We start from the raw sequence: 22,131 nt of genomic DNA on the forward strand, positions 1-22,131 counted from the left end.
AAACAACTATGCATGTTAATTGGGATATGAATATTAACTTCTCCCTTAAGGAGGAGCCATCCACCATTGTCATACATGTGACGTATATAGTGGGGGAAGACACATTAAGGAGCAATGTGAAGTAGGCATTCCAGGAAGTTATATACCTCAAAGTATCTAGTCAATGGAGAAACAAGGGAGGGACCTTGCATTTCCAGGGATATAACTGCTTTCACTTCTGCATATGTGTCTGCCTCTAGCAGCACACCAGCTTCCTGCAAGAATGTATAACAAATAAGCTTGCCTCATCTACCCCGGGAGTCTTCGTCTTTCCTATAGAAGATATTTCTAACAATTTTGGGGCTCGTCCAGAATCTGAAGCAACAAAGGAAGAGGGCAACTGCCAACCGAAGGACAGAGAGGCATGCCCCGCTAAGATCAGTGGCTTCCTGGGTCATTGGTGAGTGTCCTCCCTTCTGACTGCCCAGACTCAAGACTTCAATTTAGAGCACGGCAGAGAGACACAAGTGAGGAATGGGAGAAAAACTGTGGCTACTGCTCAAGTCTGTGCACAGAGCAAGGTAAGAATGGGAAACAGATGACTAAGTTTCTTTGTGTTATTTGGCCTAAGGAGAGCATTACGCATCCAGCAGTGTTTTGGCCCAAGTATAGGGCCAATGAGGACTGGACATGGCAAGCATTAAATATCAATATGAATGAAAAGAAACCATTTCGTCAAGAGGAGAGTGATTATGCCTCTTGTTGGAAAGGGGAGGCAACCTCCAAGGTCTTTCCTCTAAAAATTGAAGGAAGGAGGGGGACCCAGCAAAGAGAAGGAGTCCTTATGGGACCCCTTAAGAACCTCCTGCCTTCCTATGTCCCCCCTTTACCTGGGCAGGCCTGATGGTTCTTATCAATTGGTACAGGATCTTAGGGCTGTGAGCAGAATTGTGGCCACTAGACACCCTGTAGTTCCAAATCCATATGCCTTGATGGGAAAAATCCTTTACGAGGATAACTGGTTCAGTGTAGTCAATCTTAAGGATGCCTTCTGGGCTTGTCCTTTCTAAAAGGAAAGTAGGGAACTCTTTGCTTTTGAGTGGGAAAATCTTTATAAAGGGAGAAAACAGCAATTCCAGTGGACTGTTTTACCTCAGGGTTTTACAGAGTCCCCCAATTCATTTGGGCAAGTTTTGGAATGAGTGCTGGAGAATTTTCTAATTCCCTGTAGAATTATCTTGTTGCAGTATGTAGGTGATATATTGGTGTCAGGCCAGAAGAGAAAACAAGCGGCTGAAGCTACTGTACAACTGTTGAACTTCTTAGGATCATAGAGGTTAAGGATATCTAAGAATAAGTTACCATTTGTGGGAAATGAGGGACATTTGATTAGTGAAGGGAAAAGAAAAATAGGTCCTGAAAGAATTAAAGGAATTATCGAAACCCTCATCCCAAAATCCAAGAGGGAACTCAGGAAGTTGTTGGGAATGGTCAGGTATTATAGGCTCTGGATAGATTGGTATGCCCAGAGAACCGAGCCATTATACTCTAAATTATTAGATGAAGAACCAGATCTAATCAGGTAGAGTTAGAACTAATTAAGAACCTGGAGCAGTCTCTAACCCAAGTCCCATTCTAGATCTCCCTTCCCTTGATAAACCTTTTGACCTATCTGTGATGGTGGAAAAAGGAATAGCATTGGGGGTGTTGGCCCAAACTTGGGGAGGAATGAGGAGACTGGTAGAAAAATGCTAGATCCAGTCTCCCGAGAATGGCCAGAATGTGTCTAAACAGTAGCAGCAATTGCCACCCTAGTAGAAGAAAGCAGAAAGCTAACAGCTGGGGAAGCATTAATAGTCTCCACTCCCCATCAAGTCAGTAATATTTTGAAACAAAAGGCAGGCAGGACCCTAAAATATGAAGCCATTTTGATTGAAAAGGATGATTTAGTGTTAAGTACGGAATCTCACGTGAATCTGGACTCCTCTCTGTCAAGGAGAGGGGGTACTCCACCAAACATAGAGCATGATTGTTTGCATATTATCTGTTATCAAACCAACGTCGGACCTGATCTAGCAGACAGTCCCCTCCCTGCTGGGGAACGTCTCTTTGTGGATGGGTCATCCTGGGCAGCAGAAGAGAAAAGATAGACGAGATATGTAGTTATACATGGAATGGGTAGATCAGTAAAAGAAATGGGGAAACTGCCAGCTTCGTAGTCAGCTCAAACTTGTGAAATCTTTGCTCTAAATCAGGCCTTGAGGCTCTTAAACAACAAAGAGGGAACCATATACACAGACTCCAGATATACATATGGGGTGGTGCACGTCTTTGGAATATTTAGGGTAGAAAGAGGATTCATAACTAGCAAAGGGAAAGAACTGGTACATGGAGAAATGATCAAAGAAGTGTTGAAAAATTTGAAGCTGCACTGTTGTGCATACGCCTGGACACTAAAAGAGAGGTAGCTTTGAGGCAAAAGAAAATAGACTGGAGGATGAAAAAGCTAAGGAAGCTGCCAGTGATGCTGAGATTACAAAAATGCAAGTCCTAATTCCACACATATCAGAAATTAGGATGACTCCTTCTTTCAAAGAATCAGAAAAAGAGCATTTAAGGGAAACTGGGGCTGTTGAGACTGAAAAAGGGAAATAGATCCTTCCAGATGGAAGGAAGATGATTAATAAAGCTGTGGCAAGAGAACTGTTGAAGATTCTCCACCAAGATGGCCACTGGGGTTCTTGGGTGTAATAAAAAAAATAAAAATAAAAAATTTTTAAAAAGAGAGTATGGATGTATAGGTATCTACACAGTGGCAAGACAAATTTGTGAGGGGTGTATAATCTGTAGAAAAGTAAATAATAAAGTAATGAGGAAATCAGCTGCAGGAGGGCAGAGTCCTGACCTCCAACCATTTCAGAGCATACAGCTGGACTTCACTGAATTCCTGAAGGTGGGGCAGTTCAAATATCTTCTAGTTATAAATAGATCATTTGACTCATTGAGTGGAAGCATACCTCCTGTCCAATACCACAGCTATGGGGCCTCAAAAATACTGCTAGAACAAATTATTCCCCAATATGGCCTAGTTGAAGGCACTGATTCTGATAATGGGAGTCACTTCACTTCTAAAGTTTTGCAGGATGTCATGAAGGGATTGGATATTAACTGGAATTTCCATACCCCATGGCACCCCCTTTTGTCAAGGAAGGTGGAAAGGATGAATCAAACTTTGAAAAAGCATTTGTCTAAATTAGCTTTGGAGACTAAATTGCCAAGGACCAAATGTTTACCTATAGCCTTATTAAGAATCCACACAACCCCTCAATCTGACATTGGAGTATACCCATATGAAATGTTATTTGGACTTCCTAATATGGGTAGGAGGGGAGAGTTCCCTCCCTCTGAGAGTAAAGATGTGTTCCTAAAGAACTATGTGCTGGCTATATCTAATATTCTTGCAGGACTAAGACAGAGGAGGTTATTGGCACAGACTCCACCTTTGATTTTTGCGGTGCACCAATACCAACCTGGAGATCAGGTATTGATCAAGTCCTGGAAGGAAGCCATGTTACATGATTGGGAAGGATCATGCCAGGTGTTATTGACCACTGACACTGCCATTCAGATGGTGGAGAAAGGTTGGACTAATTATACAAGAGTTAAAGGACCTGTAGAGGAACCCCAAGAACAGTTGGTGGAGAGCCATCCTGATCCACTTAAGGTTATCCTGAGGAAGGAGAAAAGGGGATGCCTGAAGATGGAGTCTTGGTTATTTTTATTCTATCACTTTTACTTTGCTTTGCTAATTCTTTTTTGTTTGTTTCTAGTATCTAACTGCCATAGAACAGAACCACAAACAGAGGAGACTCCTCTAATCAAAAAGTGTTAGTAAGAGCATGGTAGGGAGTGAGGGCTTGGAATCGGCTTTAGTATTAGTTGTCAGCATTGTCTTAACTATCTTGTGGGCTCTGGAATATAATTGCCTTTTTCCCCAACAATTGGAACCATTTTCATTGTAAATTCATAGGGAATTATTGATGGGATTTGAACCCTAGATTGAAAGACAATCCCAGGTGGACCTCGTGGGAGAGAGTCCTAGAACTTTTCTCTCTGCTTCCAGACAGCTGGACGATTGGCCCAGAATTCTGTAGCCAGGAGGCTTGGGAAGAGCTTAGATATAAATACAAAGTATTCCTTAATTTGGACCCCCTTGAAAGACCTAGTGGGGCATTAGTGAACATCCAAGCTGTCCAAGTAGCAGACATAAGAATAGGTAGAGAGTGTTACTGGATGATAAGGTGAAGAGTAGGGTTCGAAGAAACCAACTTCCTCATCTTGCCAATGGATAGTCGATACCAGGCCTACCTACTGTCCCAAGATGAAAATGGTTCGAGTTACCTGGATTCTCTTATTGAGTTGCATCACAAATGGGATCTGTATCCCAGTCCCACCCCTAGCTCCACCTTCAACAGGGAACCAAAATCTCTTCTTACATGTTGAGGAGGCCTTGGCTGGTGCATTTAACCTGACTAATTGTTGGGGGAAGGGGACCAACAGAGGATAAGTGGCCATGGGTGGCTTTCCCTCTGGCCCCAAAATAGCTTCTGAGTAAAAAGACTGAAGTCAGGGTTAATGCTACCCCCAAATGGCCTGAAGAAGAACATACACGGCCCCTTACCTCCAGCACCGTGGGCAAATATTGTCTTAATCAAACCGGCCTCAGCCCCAAAGTAGGAAGGAACATTTGTAATTGGACTTACAGCTTGGAGTGCGAATGTGTGCAAAGTGGATGCAAGCACATTCATTGTGCTCAGTATAGGGGAAAATGGAACTCGACTCATATTCGCTTGCCAAATGGAAGCTGGGTATATTGCGATCTATCCACTGAGGGTGGGCTAGAAGATTGCTTGGAAAACCGTAGCTGGGAAAACTGTAATCTAGCCCCTGAAAGTAACATTGAGGACTGCTGGAAATTTTGTGATTTTATCAGCCTATGAAAGAAGAGACAAATACACATATGAGCCTGTCAACTGGTGTGCACAGCTCAACATCAGCCAAGGCGAGTTCCTACCGCGGGCTCAGGAATCAGGTTGGAATCGCACCAATGGAACTAGACTAGAAGGGTCTGAGGATTTCTGGAGCGATAAGGACAGCCCTCCGGCTCCTGGCAACGCGAATGTGAATGCTCCTGGAAAAGAGGAGGGTCGACACGTCTAGGGCCGACTGGCTGGGATGTGACCTGTTACTTCTCCCATGTGTGGGACACTCAGGTGATCTTCCCTAAGAAGCAAGCAGCATCGAAGGGTCATCGTCGGATATGTGGTCTGACGGCTTATACTCACTCACCTGCAGCTTGGTCGGGAATTTGCTATGCGGGAACAATAACACCTAAATTCTTCTTTTTAGGACAAGAGGCAAAATGATATCTACATTATGTACATACCCATGCTGAGGGACCTCTGGACCAGTTCTAAAGCCCTCTTCCGTGCAAGGTACATTGTTAGACACAGCAGTGTTTTATAAAGTCGGAAGGAGGCTGAGTGGTCCTCGTGTCCACCTCATGAGCTGCCTGTCCAGCCTCCACTTGAGCTCCTCAACAGCGTCTCCATTACTTCTCAAAGTGGCTCGTTTAATGTTCAGACAGAGCTTCTAGGCAGGGAATTCTTCCTGGCATCGAATCTGCTTCGGCCTCTGTTACTTCCACCCATTCCTTTAACCCCTCTGCTATATGACAACCCCTCAGACATTCTGCCATTCTCATACCCCGAAGTTTATCTTCTCCAGGTTAAATGCTCCCATGCTCCTTCTATAGGCACATTCACGAGCTCCAAAGTCTGGGAACCAGCTAGCAGTACATGTAAGCTGGAATGACTAGTGTGTGAAGAGAATAAGGTGAAATGAGGATAGAGCCAGACTTGGGAGAGGGACCTTAAACTCCAGCTTAGTTGGTCTTTACCTACTGATACAAGAGAGGCCCTGAAGGTTTTTAAGCAGGAGAGAGAGATATGGTCAGGCCTGTGACTTGAGAAGATAATACTGGTGCCCATGTGGAAGATATCCTGGTAATGGGAAAGGCTGGAAGAAGGAAAACCAATCAGCAGGTCTCTTGGTAGGAGGTGACAAGGGCCTGAGGAGGCGATGAATTCATCCCAAGCTCTATGAGGATTGGCTTAAGTAACCAGGGATGTTTAACCTGGAGAAAACAAGACCTGGGCATGGACTGTCATGAGGAACAGGGACCTAGATGTGTTTTGCTTGGCTCTAGGGCACAGAACTAGGAGGAAGAGGTAGAAACTGACAACAAGCAGATTTAGGCTTGACCTAAGGAAGAGACTTAGGTAATAAGGTTCTCCCTTCCTGGGGGCCATGGCATAGAGGCTTCAGACAGGCTGGATGGCCATTTCTGCTTCTGATATTGTGAAGGCAAATCTGTTCAGATACAGGTTAGACCAGAAAGCATCTGTTTCAAGTTAGCACTCTCCCAATTCTGAGATTCTGCATCTCACAGGGTTATTGTTAGGGTCAGGAAAAGCACTTTACAATCCTTAGAGTGATACAGCAGTGTGAGTTATTGTTATCAGTGTCTCAACTATTAAAGACACAGGGAGGAGAACTCAAGCCTTGAAGTAAGAGCACAGCTACTTCCCATGGTCTGGCTGTTCCTGGTTTTAAAATTCTAGAAGAATAAATTATCCTTTTCCCTTTGCTTTGGTTCTGGAATAAAAGAAAGGAGAGACTGAGGGTGGGGAAGAATAGCCAGAGAATGAGGCAGAAAGGAAGATTAAGAAAAGTCAACAGAAGTAGAAGAAGAGACTGAAGGATGGAGGAGGGGGAGCCCAAAGATGGAAAGGCAAAAAAAGAGTGGGGGAAGGAGGTGGAGAGCAATGGGCTAGAAAATGTCAGCTCAATGAAAACTCAGCTCAGGGTATTTCTACCAATCACAAGAAGTTGCTGTGAGGGGGGCACTCTTCCAGGTGTCCTATTTCAGCTAGTCCAGTTCCAAGCCTTCTAATGAAGCTGATCAGTCCTCCAAATGAAGAAAGACAAACACTTAACGTAATGTAATAGGGATGTTTTCCATCCTAATTCTTCCATATCTTAAAAGCAAACCCACTAAAACAATGGATACACAAAAGTTAATAGGACCCTAGACTCAAGGACTAATGTGCAAAAGCACTCTATTTCTATTGCTTAAGTCATCCATCCAACATCCTGATTCCACTGAGGGCTTTGGTAAGTGATCGTACTGAAAAAACGTCTGTCTCAAAGGGATCAAAATGCATTTTGCACTCATCTGTTCCGAGATAACTTTTAAAGGTGTTAACAGATTTTAACCAAATCTAAGCACACTGCTGAGGGTACAATAAATGCCACCATAAAGATGAAAAGAATGACAGTTCCTGCCCAGAAGCTGAGAATCTATTGGAGCATGACTACAGATAAGCATGATGGGCTCTAGAACGTGATGAAGAAAGATGGATCTCAACAAAAGTGATGCAGGAAAAGGGAGATGATGCTTTCTGTGGGGAGACAAGAAGAGGTGGGCTTCAGGTCAGAGGTGACATCTACAGAAAAGGACTTCTATAGGCTGAAGTAAGGAGGCAGAACCTTTGAGAAACTGAGAAGGCCTATGCAAAGACATGGAAATGAGAGCTAGGGTGCCAAGCCAGAGAAAGAGTGAGTAGTCCCGTGTGGCTGGAAATAAAGCTAAAGAGTCCTGACTACAGAGGAAAGCGCCTGCCACCACAGGTGAGCAACATGCCTGGGGAGAGGAAAGCATCCCAGGCACAGTCCATGTGCTCTTGTGCTTTCTTGACTCGATTTATTTGTAACAAAGGATGGTTCTGTCTGAGGGCAAAGTGTCAGTGAGAAGGGACAAAGATGTTAGAAAGGAAATAGAATCAAGAAAGCATGAAAGAAAAAGCCTGAAAAGGTATGGAGAGCCTTAATAGCTGGGCTCAGTTTCCATTTAACCTACAAAGAGGAAGCCAGCGATGTTCTAAAGCAGGGGAGGGACAAGCAGCAGGAACAAGGCCTGGAGAGGGCAATGTCAGAAGAGCTCTCAGCAGGCTACGTGCAATGCTTCATTGAGATACATCAGTCTCAGCATCAGTCTAGCACCTTTAAAGAGCCTCCGACCAACCGCCAAACAGACGCGCTGCTCAGACTCTTCTGCTCTGTGTACAGTCAGTGACAGCCTCGGCGGCCACCATGGGAGCATTCTCTAACACTCAGCTTTCTCATTGAACACATCAGCATTTACACTCTCACTCCCCGTGGGAGCAGGGCTGAGACAGCAGAGGCCCCTCCAAGAGAGATGAAGCTTGTTCTCCTCGGCCCTGGGAGGCAGGAGCAGCAAGAAAAGGGGAAAGCTGCAGAGAAGCCACCATAGGCTTGACATCGACAGAGACTTCCTGTCGCTGAGAGCCATCCAAGCCTGCGAGGGCTGCCTTGAGACTCCCCTGCCCAAAGGCCCTCAGGTAGAGGCCGGGGACCAACTTTGGCTCATTGAAGAAGCTACGTTAGACAGTGAAGAGGACACCGGCCTCCCGTTACAGCCCAGCTCAGCTACCTCCCTCATAGCATCGATTCTGTCAAGTCGTTTTACGGCAGCCCCAGCCCCTCCTGGGCCTGCTTTCTCCTTGTCAGATGAAGGAGTACACAACTACTTTCAGCAGCTCTTTGTCCATCCACTAGGGAGAGGCTGCAGAAAGCACGGCCGCAGTAACGGAATGGACAAATACTTTGCTTTAAGCAACGATGAAAGAAACATATTTCAGAGAAAACTAGGACTCGTGTAAACTGGTGCAGTGACCTGAGCAGAACCGTAACAATTTATGACCAAATACATTGTAAAGAAAAACAGCTCTGCCCAGTGAGGGCACTGACCAAGTGCCACTCCAGAGGCTGGACCAGGAAGGACAGGGACCACCTCCTGACGGCAACAGACTCACGATGCCGAACAAGCCCTGCTGGTGGACACAGCCACCGCCTGGATACGCGTTGCCTGACTATGAATATTGGTACAAGAGCTCTGTTATTCTTTTTATTTTTTCTCCAGCTGGGCCCCTCCCCAAAGAGAGAAGAAAGCAGAAGGAACACCAGGGGGAATCAGAGGGAAGTCGGGCAGCTCTTACCATTCTCAAAGGGCCAATTCCACCTTTGGACAAAGCTGTCCTGACTGTCATTCCTTCTGGTCCTCCTTCTGTTTGTCCCCTTTTGGGGGGTGGGAGTGGTGAGGGGGTGGTGAGGGGATGCTGAGGGGATGATCTACATAATACTTTAAAAGTAAAGCAAACAAAACACAATTTCATGTACAATCTCTTGTTCTAAAGTGTATGTGGAAATATTGATTTCATCTGGTGGTCAAGTTTAGAATTTAAGCAAACATATAAGATGAGAGGGTTGGCCTGGAAGATCTCTAAGGTCCCTTCTGGCTCTAACATTCCAAGAAAATCTGGCTAACTCAGAAACACTAACAAAAACCCTGAAATCTCATAAAGCAACAAACCCTGCAAGCGGCAAAAGGAGACAAACGGCCCGGCTTTCAGAGCCATTTCCACTAAGGCCCTTGGTTCCTGAATTCTAACTGTGCTCCTGCTGGGCAGCTACTTATGAACAAGAACCGAGCCCTGTACATGGAAACCAATTCTCCGTGGGGGAGTTCACCAATCAGAAGCAACTGCATTCAGAATGGTAAAAGACGGTGAAGTTTCTTGTTGAGACACTTAGATCTGACTTTACGGGTTTTTTGACTAATATCAGTAATGTCTCAAACAGGAGGAGGTTAGCCAAAGCTCTGGCAGGCAAGCTGTAAAGGACTTGTCTTGGGGCCTGTGATGGGTCAGAGACCCTCCTCCGGCCACCAGGAGTGGCGTCACTGCAGGCACCGCATCGATGCCCTCACGGAGCCTTTAAGAAGGAACCCGGACACTGCCATGAATGCCGTCTGTTGCAAAACACTGTCAGAGGAGCCTTCTGTATGGCTACAGGAAACTGGCTGTGTGCTTCCCAAGGCCAGGCCCCAAGTCACTGGGAGATGGGGCCTGATCTTCTACAGGAATTCACTGTTCCAATCTCGTCCGTCAGTCACAAGCAGATGGAATCCAGAGCACCCCATCTGGCACAAGAAGCCATCTCCTACTGACTTTTGTCTAAGTTTCACAAGTTGACATAGCACAGGCACTGCTGTCCAGAGGAGTCACTGACACCAAAGATGGGAACTGAGCTCTCTGGACGGTGCTGCCCAGCAGGGCCTAATCAGAGAGAATGCCCTCCCTGCGCAGGGAGGGCCCCAGGCACCTCCTCCAGTTCTGCTCCAGTGAGCTGCACGTCTTCTCTGCCACTGTTATTGTTATCTCTGCAAGGAATCCCCCTCCGAAAAGTCACTGAGTGTTAGAGTTGCAGAGCACCTTATACACGCTATTTCATTTCACCCTCAATCCTGTCCAGTTCAGGGATTATCCCCGTTCTACAGATGAGGAAAACAAGTCTCGGAAAGTAAGTGATGTATCCAGGGTCACACTGCCAAAAAGCAGCAGAATTGGGCCAAGGAGCCTGGTCTTCTCTTCCCTCTACAGCACTCTGCCTCCCTGCTGGACTCTGGTTGCTTTCTGGAGACACTGCTTCTTCAGGCCAGCAGGAGAAGCACTGAAAAAAGGAATTTGTGGAGTGCTCCCTCCCCTCCGGCATCCCAGCCACCTCTGCCGGACGTGTCGATTTGGAATAAATACCACCTCTGGGACCAGGAGCAGGTGAAAGCACAATGCAGACTTTGTGAAAGCTGCATACCCAAAACGGGGTGGCGATTCCCAATGTAGTTATGAAGTATGTTTGCTGGGGATTTTATGACTGCCCTAACAAGCAGTTGTGCCTGAGAGAAGAATGGAGCCTGTGTGCTGCCAAGCTGAAGTCTCTCTGCAAGGCGGCTGTGTGCCGTCTCACTGACTCTCCCTGCAGGGTTCACACAAGAAAGGAATGCCATGCGCTTTCCTGTTTGTTCCAGCAGTTCTGGGAGTGCTAGAATTATTAGACGATCAGCAGGCAAATGCCTTAAGTGGCTCTTCACATCCTCCTCAATAATGCATGAACTTTCAGTTGATCCTGGCATTCAAGGCCCTGTCCAATCTGGCTCCAATTTTATCCCTCAGCCTCATGCTCATACTTCTCCCCTTACCAAACACACGAGAATTTCCTACCCCTTGTTTTTGTCCTGCCCTGTCCTATCTCTGTCCCTTTACTCATTCCCACATCAGGAAAGGACATTTCCTCACCCCTCTGTTACACTTTTCCCTGCTCTCTCCCTGGGCCTCCCCTCTACAGTTAGCCCCCTGTCCCATGCCATCATGCCTCCCCACCCCATTAGACCACAAGCCCCTCGAGAATAGCATCTAGTGTGTCTACCTTCACATCCCCAGTAGGTGCTTCACAAAGGCTCACACTGAAAACATCCTCCTTCGCACCTCAGTTCCTTTACTCAGAGGGTCCTGCCCCTACCCACCAGGGAACCAGCTGGGATGACGACAGAGGCAATGAACCCTAAGAGAAGCACCTTAAAGTGATCATCATTTAGGGCAGATGAGTAACCTTTCAAATAAGCCAACTGGAACCTGACCCTACTACTGCAGAAACAACTGGTCCGCCCATGCACCGAGGAGTCTCTAATGGGATGTTTGGTTTTAGAGAGGAAGGAAGTCCAAGGCATGGCAAAGAGGACGAGATCACCTCTCCCTCCAGCTTCTCCCACTTCCACTGCCCTGCCCATGCAAAGAGATAACACTGAAAGAGGTGGCCTCTGCCAGCTTTGTTTCTGATTCTGCACCAAAAAAACCCAAACCAAACAACCCTATTACTTCTTCCCTTATTCATCCTGATTAATCTGGAACAACAAAAGAAAGTTTCCCATTAGCAATGGCATACATGTCAACAATTCTGAAAGAGGATGGATCTCTTGTATACACAACAATTGCCATTCTAATCCTCATTTCTCAAAACCAGTGTAATTGATCCAATAAGACCATCCCTCCACCATGTCCTAGCAGCTCTTCCCTGGGCCCTGACCTTTCCCCCTATCCCCTGGCCTTGGGAGTAAGAAAATCTGGATACAAATCTAGTTCTGCCTCCTGCTAGCTCAATGACCTTAGACTAGTTACACTCAACCCCAGGAGGTCTCAACCTCCTTATCCTCTCCAAAAAGAACTATCCTTGCACTCCCTAACCTATTGCAAGGGAAATCCTTTATTAATTAGGGATGCAAGGCAGTGTTAGGATTTTCTTAGAATCAGACTCTCAGTTAAAAGGGGCCTAGCCCAGACCCTAACTAAATAAAGACTCTCCTCTGCTTCCCCTAGAGCCCAGTATCCAGAGTCTGCTTGAAAACTTCCAGGGAGAGAGAATGCTCTACATCCTTGGGCAGCTCATTTCATTATGGAACGTCTCCTAAGTTTTAAGGATTTTTCCCCCTTTTGTTTGTCCCCTTGTAGCTTCTACCCAGTGGTCGTAGTTCTTTCTCTTAAGTCTGTCAATAGTACTCATCTGTGCCTTCTGGTGACACTAAAGATAATAAAAAGGCTACTGATAACTGATGTGGAGAATTTCAGGAAGCTGCAGGGTGCTGTATAAAGAGCTTGAGCCCAAATTTGGATCACTGCCATGGACACTTGTCAGAAGGAAGGGAACTACAGGGAGGGAGAAAGGAAGGTAGGAATGGAGAGAGGGAGGGAAGAAGGAAGGAAGGAATGGAGAGAGAGAGGGAGGAAGGAAGGGAGGAATGGAGAGAGGGAGGGAGGGAGGAAGGAAGGGAGGAATGGAGAGAGGGAGGGAAGAAGGAAGGAAGGAATGGACAGAGGGAGGGAGGAAGGAAGAGAGGAATGGGTGGAGAGAGAGAGAGAGAGAGGGAGGGAGGAAGGAAGAAGGAAAGGACAGAGGGAAACAAGCACTTTAAGCACCTATTCTGTGCGGGCACAGTGCTAAACACCTTACAGATATCATCTCATTTGATAACCAAAGCTCAAGTCCTGTACAGCCCTGGTACTGCTACAACATCTGAGGAAAGTAAGTAATATTCACCCTCATGCTTTAACACTCTGATGGATGCAGGAGCAGAGGTGTGAGTGCTCTCCCACCAGGCACGTCCAGTCTCCCTGTTCCTTCTCCCAAACCTTTCACAGAGGAGGGACCAGAAGCCTCCCTCCTGGGCTGTGGGGCCCAGCCCCCCCTACTTTTCTCGTCCTACGGATCCTCAACACAGATATCCTGAACATTCTCATACACGAATCCTCCCTGGTGACATGCTACAGCCCAGCCCATGTCAACCACTGGAGTCGTCCACAAGTTTGATCCTTCTGAGAGCCCAGGGCTCTAGACTTGCCAAAGCCTAACAGCACTGGGAGAACACTGGGCAGGCAGCATCCGGCAGCTTGTGTCCCTTTACCCTTTTTCCTGCAGCCAAGGGCAGCCTAAGATTCTGATCATGTCAGGGGAACTCTCAATTCTTTTGGAGCTTTTGATTCTTTAAGATCTGTTTTCCCTCTCAGTTCTCTAAATACAGTATGCAACATGAACAGAAAATGAGGTTTGGATTTACTTTTTTCTTTTTCATAGAAACAACTCCCACAAAAGCACTCAAGGTACCAGTCATGTTTATACTGGCAATCAAGCTAAGGAAATTAATTCAAAGACTCCATAGGGTTCTACGAATACCAGCAGAGCTATTAGCATAGACAGCAATTCGAAAAAGATGTCCCACAGGGCCAACCACAGCTGGGAAATGATTTGTTCTTATAGATAAGATGTCATGTGACATTCATTTTATCCACATGTAGAACTGATTTCTAAGAGCCCGATACTCCCCATCGGTCTCTTTAGGGGACTGTTTTTGTTTCAAACCCTCTAGAAGTGAGCACTTATCCTTAAAGGCAGGAAAATGAGTACACCATAGACCTTTTTCACCCACACACTTGCAAAAAAATAGTCATAATTTTTTTAGCCCAAGACATTTTACAAAAGACATTTTAGGCTCTTTGTACAGCACTTTCAATAATCCAAAAGTCCTCACTGATGCAAAAGTTCATCTCCTTAAAATCAGTATTCTCTCCTAGTAATACTACCATGGCTGCAAATCATGGTCCATCATGATCTCAGAAAGCCAAAGGGCCATACTGGTAATACATCACCAATGATACCTTGCACCTAACCTGTGATGTAAAGGGCCTTACCAGAGACACGATTATTCAGAAAAGGTCAATCGCGTGTTGAAAAGGAGGGGATAATAGATGAGCAGCTCCTCTCCTCCCCCATTAAAGAACAAGAAGAAAACTCAATGGGTAGACTGAGAGAAGGACACGGGTCAGATGTGCCAAGGACACAAGAGCACACGGATCAGGGAACCACACTGCACTGATATACTGGAGCAGTTGAAGGCAATGAGATAGTTTGTTTCTCTTAAATGATTTCACTGAATTTGGATTTTAAAAGCAATGCAGAGTGTGTGTGTGTGTGTGTGTGTGTGTGTGTGTGTGTGTTAGTTACTTCTTCACTTTTCCTGTGGAAATCACATTGTGCTTAAGAGCTACTTTGTGAGTGTACCAGGAAAAAGAAAGATCTCCAAAGCCAAGAATTTGAGGGAAAAAAAAAAAGGGGAAAAGCCACTAGAAAGCTGTACTTCCCCCAATACAGTGTTCTCCTGTTAGAAACATTTGTGCAAGTTCCTGAGCACACAAATACGCCCCTATTTTAGTGCTGCCTCATCTACCTGAGGGGTGGAGAACACAGAGGCCAGGGCAGCATTATTCAAACACCTGGGCCAGGGCTGGGGCCACGTCCTTTCTGGAGCTGTGGGTTTCCATAGCTCAATTAAGAGTTCCTGGTGAAAGTATCACAATCAAGCACTGTATGGAGTAAAGCAGCCCATTCACTTGCTCCAGGCCAAAAATGGGATAGGAAAAATCCAAGTATTTTCAGACGCAGTCAGGGCGTGTGCCTGGCAGCAGTGTCTATTCTTAGGAGCTGTCCTGGGATGTTTCCTTTTGGGGCTGGGATCTGTCCAGTTCTACTCAGGGTCTCCCTGAACGATCTGAACGTAGAGGAAACTCACTCCAAATGCAGGGTGGCCACATTGATGGCTGCCTTCCTCCAAGAGCTCCACGGTGAGGTCATCCCCCTCTGGCAGCGGGTGGTTAATGCTTGCTTTCCCACCCGTGGCTCGGCCCAGACCCCAGCATACAGAGCCTAGGCTCAGACCTGCATGACCCCAGCCACTCTCCTCATCTGTAAAAGTGAGCTAACAGCAGCATCAAGAACTTCATGGAGCTGGGAGGAGGAAAGCTCTCTGAGGCCCGCCTGCCCCTGATGCTCTACAGAGGGTTTTCTCTGATCCACCTCACAGACTCCACGCTTTCTCGTTCCGTGGCTGTCTTTATTATAAAGGCCCTTCGGAGTCCTTCTCCATTTCTACAACCCAAGGCTGCCTTCCTGTGAAAGCAGGAGTAACAGCAAGAAGAGATTTCTTCCCAGGACTCCCAATAGCAGCATCAAGGAAAAGCATTAGGTAAGTGAGGGCAAACTGAGCCACTAAATCACTGCCATAAAAATAAACTACCTGCAAGCCCTCCTCACCCATTTGCTGTAAATAAAATTTCCCATCTGCCAAACATGAGGGAAGGCAGGTGATTATGTGCCGGACAGCCTGATTATAGCAAGCTTTACAAACAAAGGTTCTGGGTGACACAGGACAGCTGGGCATGACATACCCCACCTTGGGACAGCTCAAACCACCACACCCATTTTAAGATGATGTGAGGGTTCACAGAGCATGTCCTTACAGCAAGAAGATGACACAACGAGACTGAAGCCAGAGAGAGACCCCACGAGAACATGCCCCAACTGTCACAGACACACTGACAGTGTCCCAGTGTGCACTTCTGCATTCATCATTCACCATTCTTCAAAAAGCTGGCTGACATGAATGCGGTGTCTCGCACAGCTGGCCCTCTGGACACAGTCCCTGATGGCTACAGTGGTCTTGGCCAGTTGGAAGCTGCCCTGGGATTCTGCCCGCATTCCCACCTCAAGCTTGTCTACTACCAGATTGTACCAGGACAAGCCCCTAAGCACACAGACCCACTGTTCAGCGGACTGCACGTGCCTCCTGACTAACTGCCAAGACCCTTCCAGGAGGCGCTAAAAATAGCTCCCTCCACATGATCGGTGAGACCACGGATAGGGACTCTTATTTGAACATGACATACACAAGCCAAACCCCTTTCAAGTCACAGGTTAGATAATTCTGGCTATACTCCACCCAGTCCTCATTTTCTCCATCTGCACATTTTAGAAATGGAGTCGATCAAGAAATTCCTCAAGCCCCCCCACAATTTTGCAGATGAAGAAGGTGGGGCCCAGGGAGGAGGGGTGACTCAGCCAAAGTCCCAGAGGGCCAATGAGTGGCAGGGCCAGGACGAGGGAGACCTCGGGTGTCCAGGTCCAGTACTTCTCCCACCACACCACCTGGCCTCTGTTCCTTAGTAAGGAGCTCCAGGGACACAAGGGCGATGTATAAGAAGCTCACAGCCTCTGCTGGAGTGTCCAGAGAGCCTGGCAAGAAAGCCACTTTCTTATGGGTTCCCTGCTGTCCTTGGAAAGTATCCTCGAAAAGAATGCATGGTCTTCAAGCTCAAACTCAGCTCCAAAGAGCTGCTCGATAAAACTGGGCCAGAACCAGAGCAGTTTCTAGCAGGAGGAGATGTATGAGTGGCTGATTCTGCAGACTGAATCGGGATTGCATCCAAGAGGCTCCAATCCGTGCAAAGCGGTCCTCCTGTGATGTTAAACCAAGCAATGTTTGTGAAGTAACTCAGGAGAGCTGAAGTTTATTAGAGAAAAGTGCCGAGCTTCCTTACCTTTTCAGATCTACAGTCGTGACGCTGAACACCACTCCTTTGAGCCAAAGGATCATGAAGAGCCTCTGGGAGAAGGGACAGTTTCCTATGCTCTCACCATCACTGCCAGCCTGGGAAACACAAGAGACCAAGATCAGGTCAAAAGTTACCACCGGATTAAGGGGAAAGGAGACAGCACATTCAGAGCAACAATAACACAATTCCACCATTTGTTACAAGTCTACCCTGCATTCTAGACAGACAAAACCCAGAACCTCAGAATTCAGAGGAATCTCAGGGGCCAGCAACTGGTCCAACCTACACCTGAACAAGGATTATCTCTGCAATATACTCTTGTCCTCAAGGAGCTTCTACTCTAACGGGGGAGGTGAAGTGTACGCACAGATAAAGAGACCCAAATTAAAACACAATTGCCATTTAAATGTAACGCAATGTGCCATGAGATCATGAGTCAGGAGAGAAAATTTATTGCCAGGTTTTAAGTGGGTGGGGCAGGCATGGAAAAGCTCTACGGAAATGGTGACATTAGAGTTGGAAAATGGGTGTAATGTCAACAGGCAAAGATGGTCAGGAGAGGGGTCTGGGGAGAAGAGGGCATCCATGGCTGGCGTAAGGAGTTGTATGAACAAAGACATGGAGATGAAAAAGAATGCTATATGTTCGGGCATCATAAAATCAGAGGTGGGGCTAGGTTCTTAGCCTGGGGTCTGTGAACTTGTCTTGTTTTTTGAAAATAGTCTGATGACTGTATTTCAATAGAATTGGTTTTCTTTGTGAAGCCTATGTGTTTTATTTTATGAGTTAAAAAACATTACTTTGATATGAGGTCCACGGATTTCACCGGACTGCCAAAATGTTAAAAAAAAAAAAAAAAGGCCAAGAACCCCTGAATCAGAGGCAGAAGGGGCACTCAGGAAACATCCAGTCTAACCCTCTCCTTCTATGGATAAGGAAACTGAGGTTTCAAAGGGATTAAGTGACTAAGAGTCAGAGATGGGATTAAAACTTAGGTCTCAGGGCTTAGTTCAAGTTCAAAACTTAGTATCACACCATTCCAGCTTGTGAAAGGAAACAGTGTGTGTTAAGGCAAAGTGACCCCAGATTATGAAAGCCTTGAATACCAGGCGATGAAATAAGAATTCTATCTGGTGACAACAGGGAACCATAGAGAGTTTTTTTACTAAGAGAGTCACATTGTCATCCTTGAAGTTGACAGAAGATCACTTGTACAGTATTTTTGTAAGGTATACAGGAAAGGAAGAGGAAAAGAAACCAGAAGGAATGGCCTGCGTCATAGGGGTCGAGGTGTTTTGTTTTGTGATTTACAATTTCCTCTCTACAGGATGCCCAGGTAGGGAACTGTCTCCACCGATGGTGATCAGTTGGCTTGGCAGCTTAGTTGGGGAGAGCTGCCTGGGGCCCTCTGCAGAGCCACACAGGCAACACGTGTCACGTCCCACTTGAGCCTTTGTCTTCCTGACTCCACGGCCAGCTTTCTCTCCAGGATGCCACACCATGCTGCCTCTTAGTCAGTTTAATCAAGTTTAAGGGAACAGTAGCAAACAGAGAGAAGACAAAGAGGAAGGAAGGGTGGGAGATCCAGGCCATTCCTCCCACTCCCCAGTTACGAGAGATGTAAATAAACAGGGGGAGAGCGTAAAAACCAAGTCTGGCCATTCTGGGCATGCTTTTTATCTCCCTAAGGGCAAGAACTGTATTTTTAGGTTTTATGAAGCAGCAATGTAATTGCATGTGCCATATAAAGACTAAGTTACCCATTGTCTTTTCCTTGTGCTAAGATAACAACAAACAAAAACTCATTTATGCTTTAAGATTTTATAAAGCACCTTCCTCACTATGGGTAGGAATTTTGTTATGCCCCCACCTGAAGGCTTGGCTGTGAGGGTCCTCCTTCCATGGTCCCTAGGCTCAGTAGGTGATGTCAGCGAAAGCTGCTGGAGCTGGAAACTACACCATCCTGCAGCCTCAACTTAGCTAGGTTGATCCAGTCCCCCATTAGGCCGTTGAAGACTTTCCAATTTGGTAGGAATGGCCAGAGCTTACAATTCACTTGGGGCAGGCCTTTAGCCTGTATTATTATCCTCATTTTATTTCCATTTTCAGGCAAGGAAACAGATGCAAAGAGGTTAAGTGACTTTGGTCACACAGCTATTAAGTGTCTGTGTTTAAACACAGTCTCCAGACTGGAATTCTGGAATTCTTTGCACCACGCCAACGAAGAGGACGCCTTTTCAATACTAAATATTTGGGGGAACTGTCACAATAACACTCGTGCCATTAGCAATCCTTGTGTGAGAAAACACTGAACAACAAAAAGCTACCATGATAACTGGGCAGGACTTGCTTTCTCCTGCAGCAAACCTACTCTTGGTATTCCACGTCCACCTCACTGATGCAGTGGTGATGGCGGTGGCTCAGCAGTGGGAAAATTCATGAAGCTTACTCCACTGTGATTTTTAGGAAATTTCTCTCAAGTTGAGTTGATGGGAAAGAACTGTTCCTTAGCATATTTCTTGCTCCCTCTAAAGAATGTACAAATGAAAGCTGTGGGGTATTTATAAATCAATAATTCTATCTCACTCAACCTCTTTGGAGTAAATGACTTTTTTCAAGTTCGCCTTTAGTGCAGCCACATGCTTTACGAATACTCGAACTCACTGCTAAGGACGAATCAAAGTCTCTGGAGAGAAGCTGAACCTCTTTAGGGGCACAGGTGGTGTTTTCAACACTGATTCTGACCAAAACAAGGGTCACAGAGGAGAAAAGCAGACTGGGAAGTGAATGGTTTGTTAAGGACTTCTAGCCAAGACCACTACCTGGATGGAAGCCACCCAGCTCCCAGAAGCCTAATCCAGCAAAACCCTGAAGTTTGTACCCAATCAAATAATGATCAAGAAATCCAATGATAGTCATTCACCAAGCATATGAACAGGCAGTTTTTTAATGAAGAAATCAAAGCTATATATGATCATATGAAAAAAATGCCCTAAATCATTATTGTTCAGAGAAATGTAAATTAAAACAACTTTGAGATATCATGTCATAACTAACAGAATGGCTAAAATGATAGAAGGGGAAAATGACAAAGTTGGAGGGGATATGGGAAAACTGGAACACTAATGCATTGTTGGTGGAGTTGTGAAATGATCCAACCATTTTGGAGAGCAATTTGGAACTGTGCCCAAAGGGCTACAAAAATGTGCATACCCTTTGACCCAGCAATAACACTTCTAGGGCTGTATCTCAAAGAGATCATAAAAATGGGAAAAGGACCCACATGTACAAAAATATTTATAGCAGCTCTTTTTGTGGTGGCAAAGAATTGAAAATTGAGAGGATGCCCATCAATTGGGGAATGGCTGAACAAGTTGTGTTATATGAATGTAATGTAATACTATTGTGCTATAAGAAATGATGAGCAGGTAGACTTCAGAGAAACCTGGAAAGACTGATGTATGGACTGATGCTGAGCGAAGTGAGCAGAACCAGGAGAATGTTGCACACAGCAACAGCCATGTTGTGCAGTAACCAACTTTGATACACTTAGATCTTCTCAGCAATGCAAGGATCTAAGACATCTCCAAAAGTCTCCTGATGGAAAATGCTATCCACATTCAGAGAAAGAACTATGGAGTTTGAAGCAGATCGAAACATACTATTTGCTCTTTTTTTTCTTCTGTTTTGTTTTGTTTCCTCTTCTTTTGGTGGTTTCTCCTATTGGTTCTAATTCTTCCTTACAACATGACTAATGTGAAAATACATTTAATAAGAATGTATATTTAAAGCCGACATCAGATTGCATGCCATTTTGAGGAGAGATGGTGAGAAAAAATTTAAACTCAAAAGCTTATGGAAGTGATTGTTGATAAATCAAAAAAAATTAACAAAAAAAATTTTTAAAAAGAAAACTTGGGACACTAATACACTGTTGGTGGAACTGTGAACTGATAACAACCATTTTAAAGAGCAACCTGGAATTATGACCAAAGAGTTATAAAACTGTGTATACCTTCTGACCTAGCAATATCACTATTGCTGTTTTCTGGCCTGTTTTCCAAGGTGATCAGGAAAAAAGGAAAAGCATCTACATGTTCTAAAATATTTACAGCAGCTCTCTTTGGTGGCAAAGAACTGGAAATTGAGAAGTCCATCAATCGGGGAATGGCTAAACACATCGTGGCATACAATTGTGACGGAATACTACTGTGCTGTAAGAAATGATGAGCACGCTGATTTTAGAAAACCACGGAAAGACTCGCGTGAAATGAGCAGCACCAAGAAAATACTACATACAGTAAGGGCAATACTATTTCAAACAATACTGTTCAAAGAGTAACTGTGAACGACTGAGCTGTAGTCAAACCGGCTACAAAGGACCTATGAAGGAGGATGCTGCCCACGTCCAGAGAGAGAACTGATAAACAGAAGTGTGAACAGCGTGGTTTACACACATTTATAAATCTTTGTCAAATGATGGCCTTCTCTAGTGTGGGGTGAGGGGGCAGGGGGAGGGAGGGAGACAGTTTGGAACTTGAAATGTAACAAAAGTAAATAAGATTTAAATTAAAAAGAGAGAAACCCAATGGCACACTGCAATAGGTGACTTCTCTTACCCCAGAACTACACAACAAGACAACCAGAATCTCACAAGCACAAGGAAAAGAAGCCACCAAAGGCAGCACCCGCCCAGGCAAACCAGACTGCTGTCTCTCACCATGTCCAGCGACAGGGATGGGGACCTTGGAAACTCTGGAATTCAACTAAGGGATTTAAAAAGAAATAAAAGCAGCAGATAGAGCACCGGCCCTGACGTCAGGAGGACCTGAGTTCAAATCTAGTCTCAGACCAAATACATCACACTTACTAGCTGTGTGACCCTGGGCAAGTCACTTAACCCCAACTGCCTAAAAAAAAAAAAAAGAAAAAGAAAAGCTCTGGAGGAAGGAACTGGAAGAACACAAACTATCTGAGAAGATGTGGCTAAAAATGAGATTTGGATATCTGGAACAAGACTTAAAATACAAAAACAACAGACTCCTTGCCAGAGACGGAGGGTACCTAACAAAGGCTGTCAGTGACATCATTTAAATAACTGAAACTGAATACTATAATAACCAAACTTGGACCCAAAAAAGAGGTGTGAGGAGCCACTTCCCTCCCTTTTTTACAAAGATGGGGGGACAAGGTATGTGGCACACTGCAGATAAATGTCCAGCTTCCTTGATGTGCT

The 22,131-nt window shown here is 45.5% G+C and overlaps 1 protein-coding gene across 1 annotated transcript in view; it reads right to left on the minus strand.

Annotated features, from left to right (window-relative positions):
- Positions 1-22,131, minus strand: part of CLIC4 (chloride intracellular channel 4) — a 95,159-nt gene that overhangs the window by 24,837 nt on the left and 48,191 nt on the right. Inside the window, exon 2 of the mRNA XM_020983128.1 lies at positions 16,881-16,990. Within this exon, the coding sequence (XP_020838787.1) occupies positions 16,881-16,990 (110 nt within the window). The remainder of the gene's footprint in view (positions 1-16,880; positions 16,991-22,131) is intronic.

This window comes from Phascolarctos cinereus, unplaced genomic scaffold (assembly GCF_003287225.1).
Source record: "Phascolarctos cinereus isolate Bilbo 61053 unplaced genomic scaffold, phaCin_HiC Scaffold_726;HRSCAF=1367, whole genome shotgun sequence".
In the NCBI taxonomy this organism is placed as follows: Eukaryota; Metazoa; Chordata; class Mammalia; order Diprotodontia; family Phascolarctidae; genus Phascolarctos; species Phascolarctos cinereus.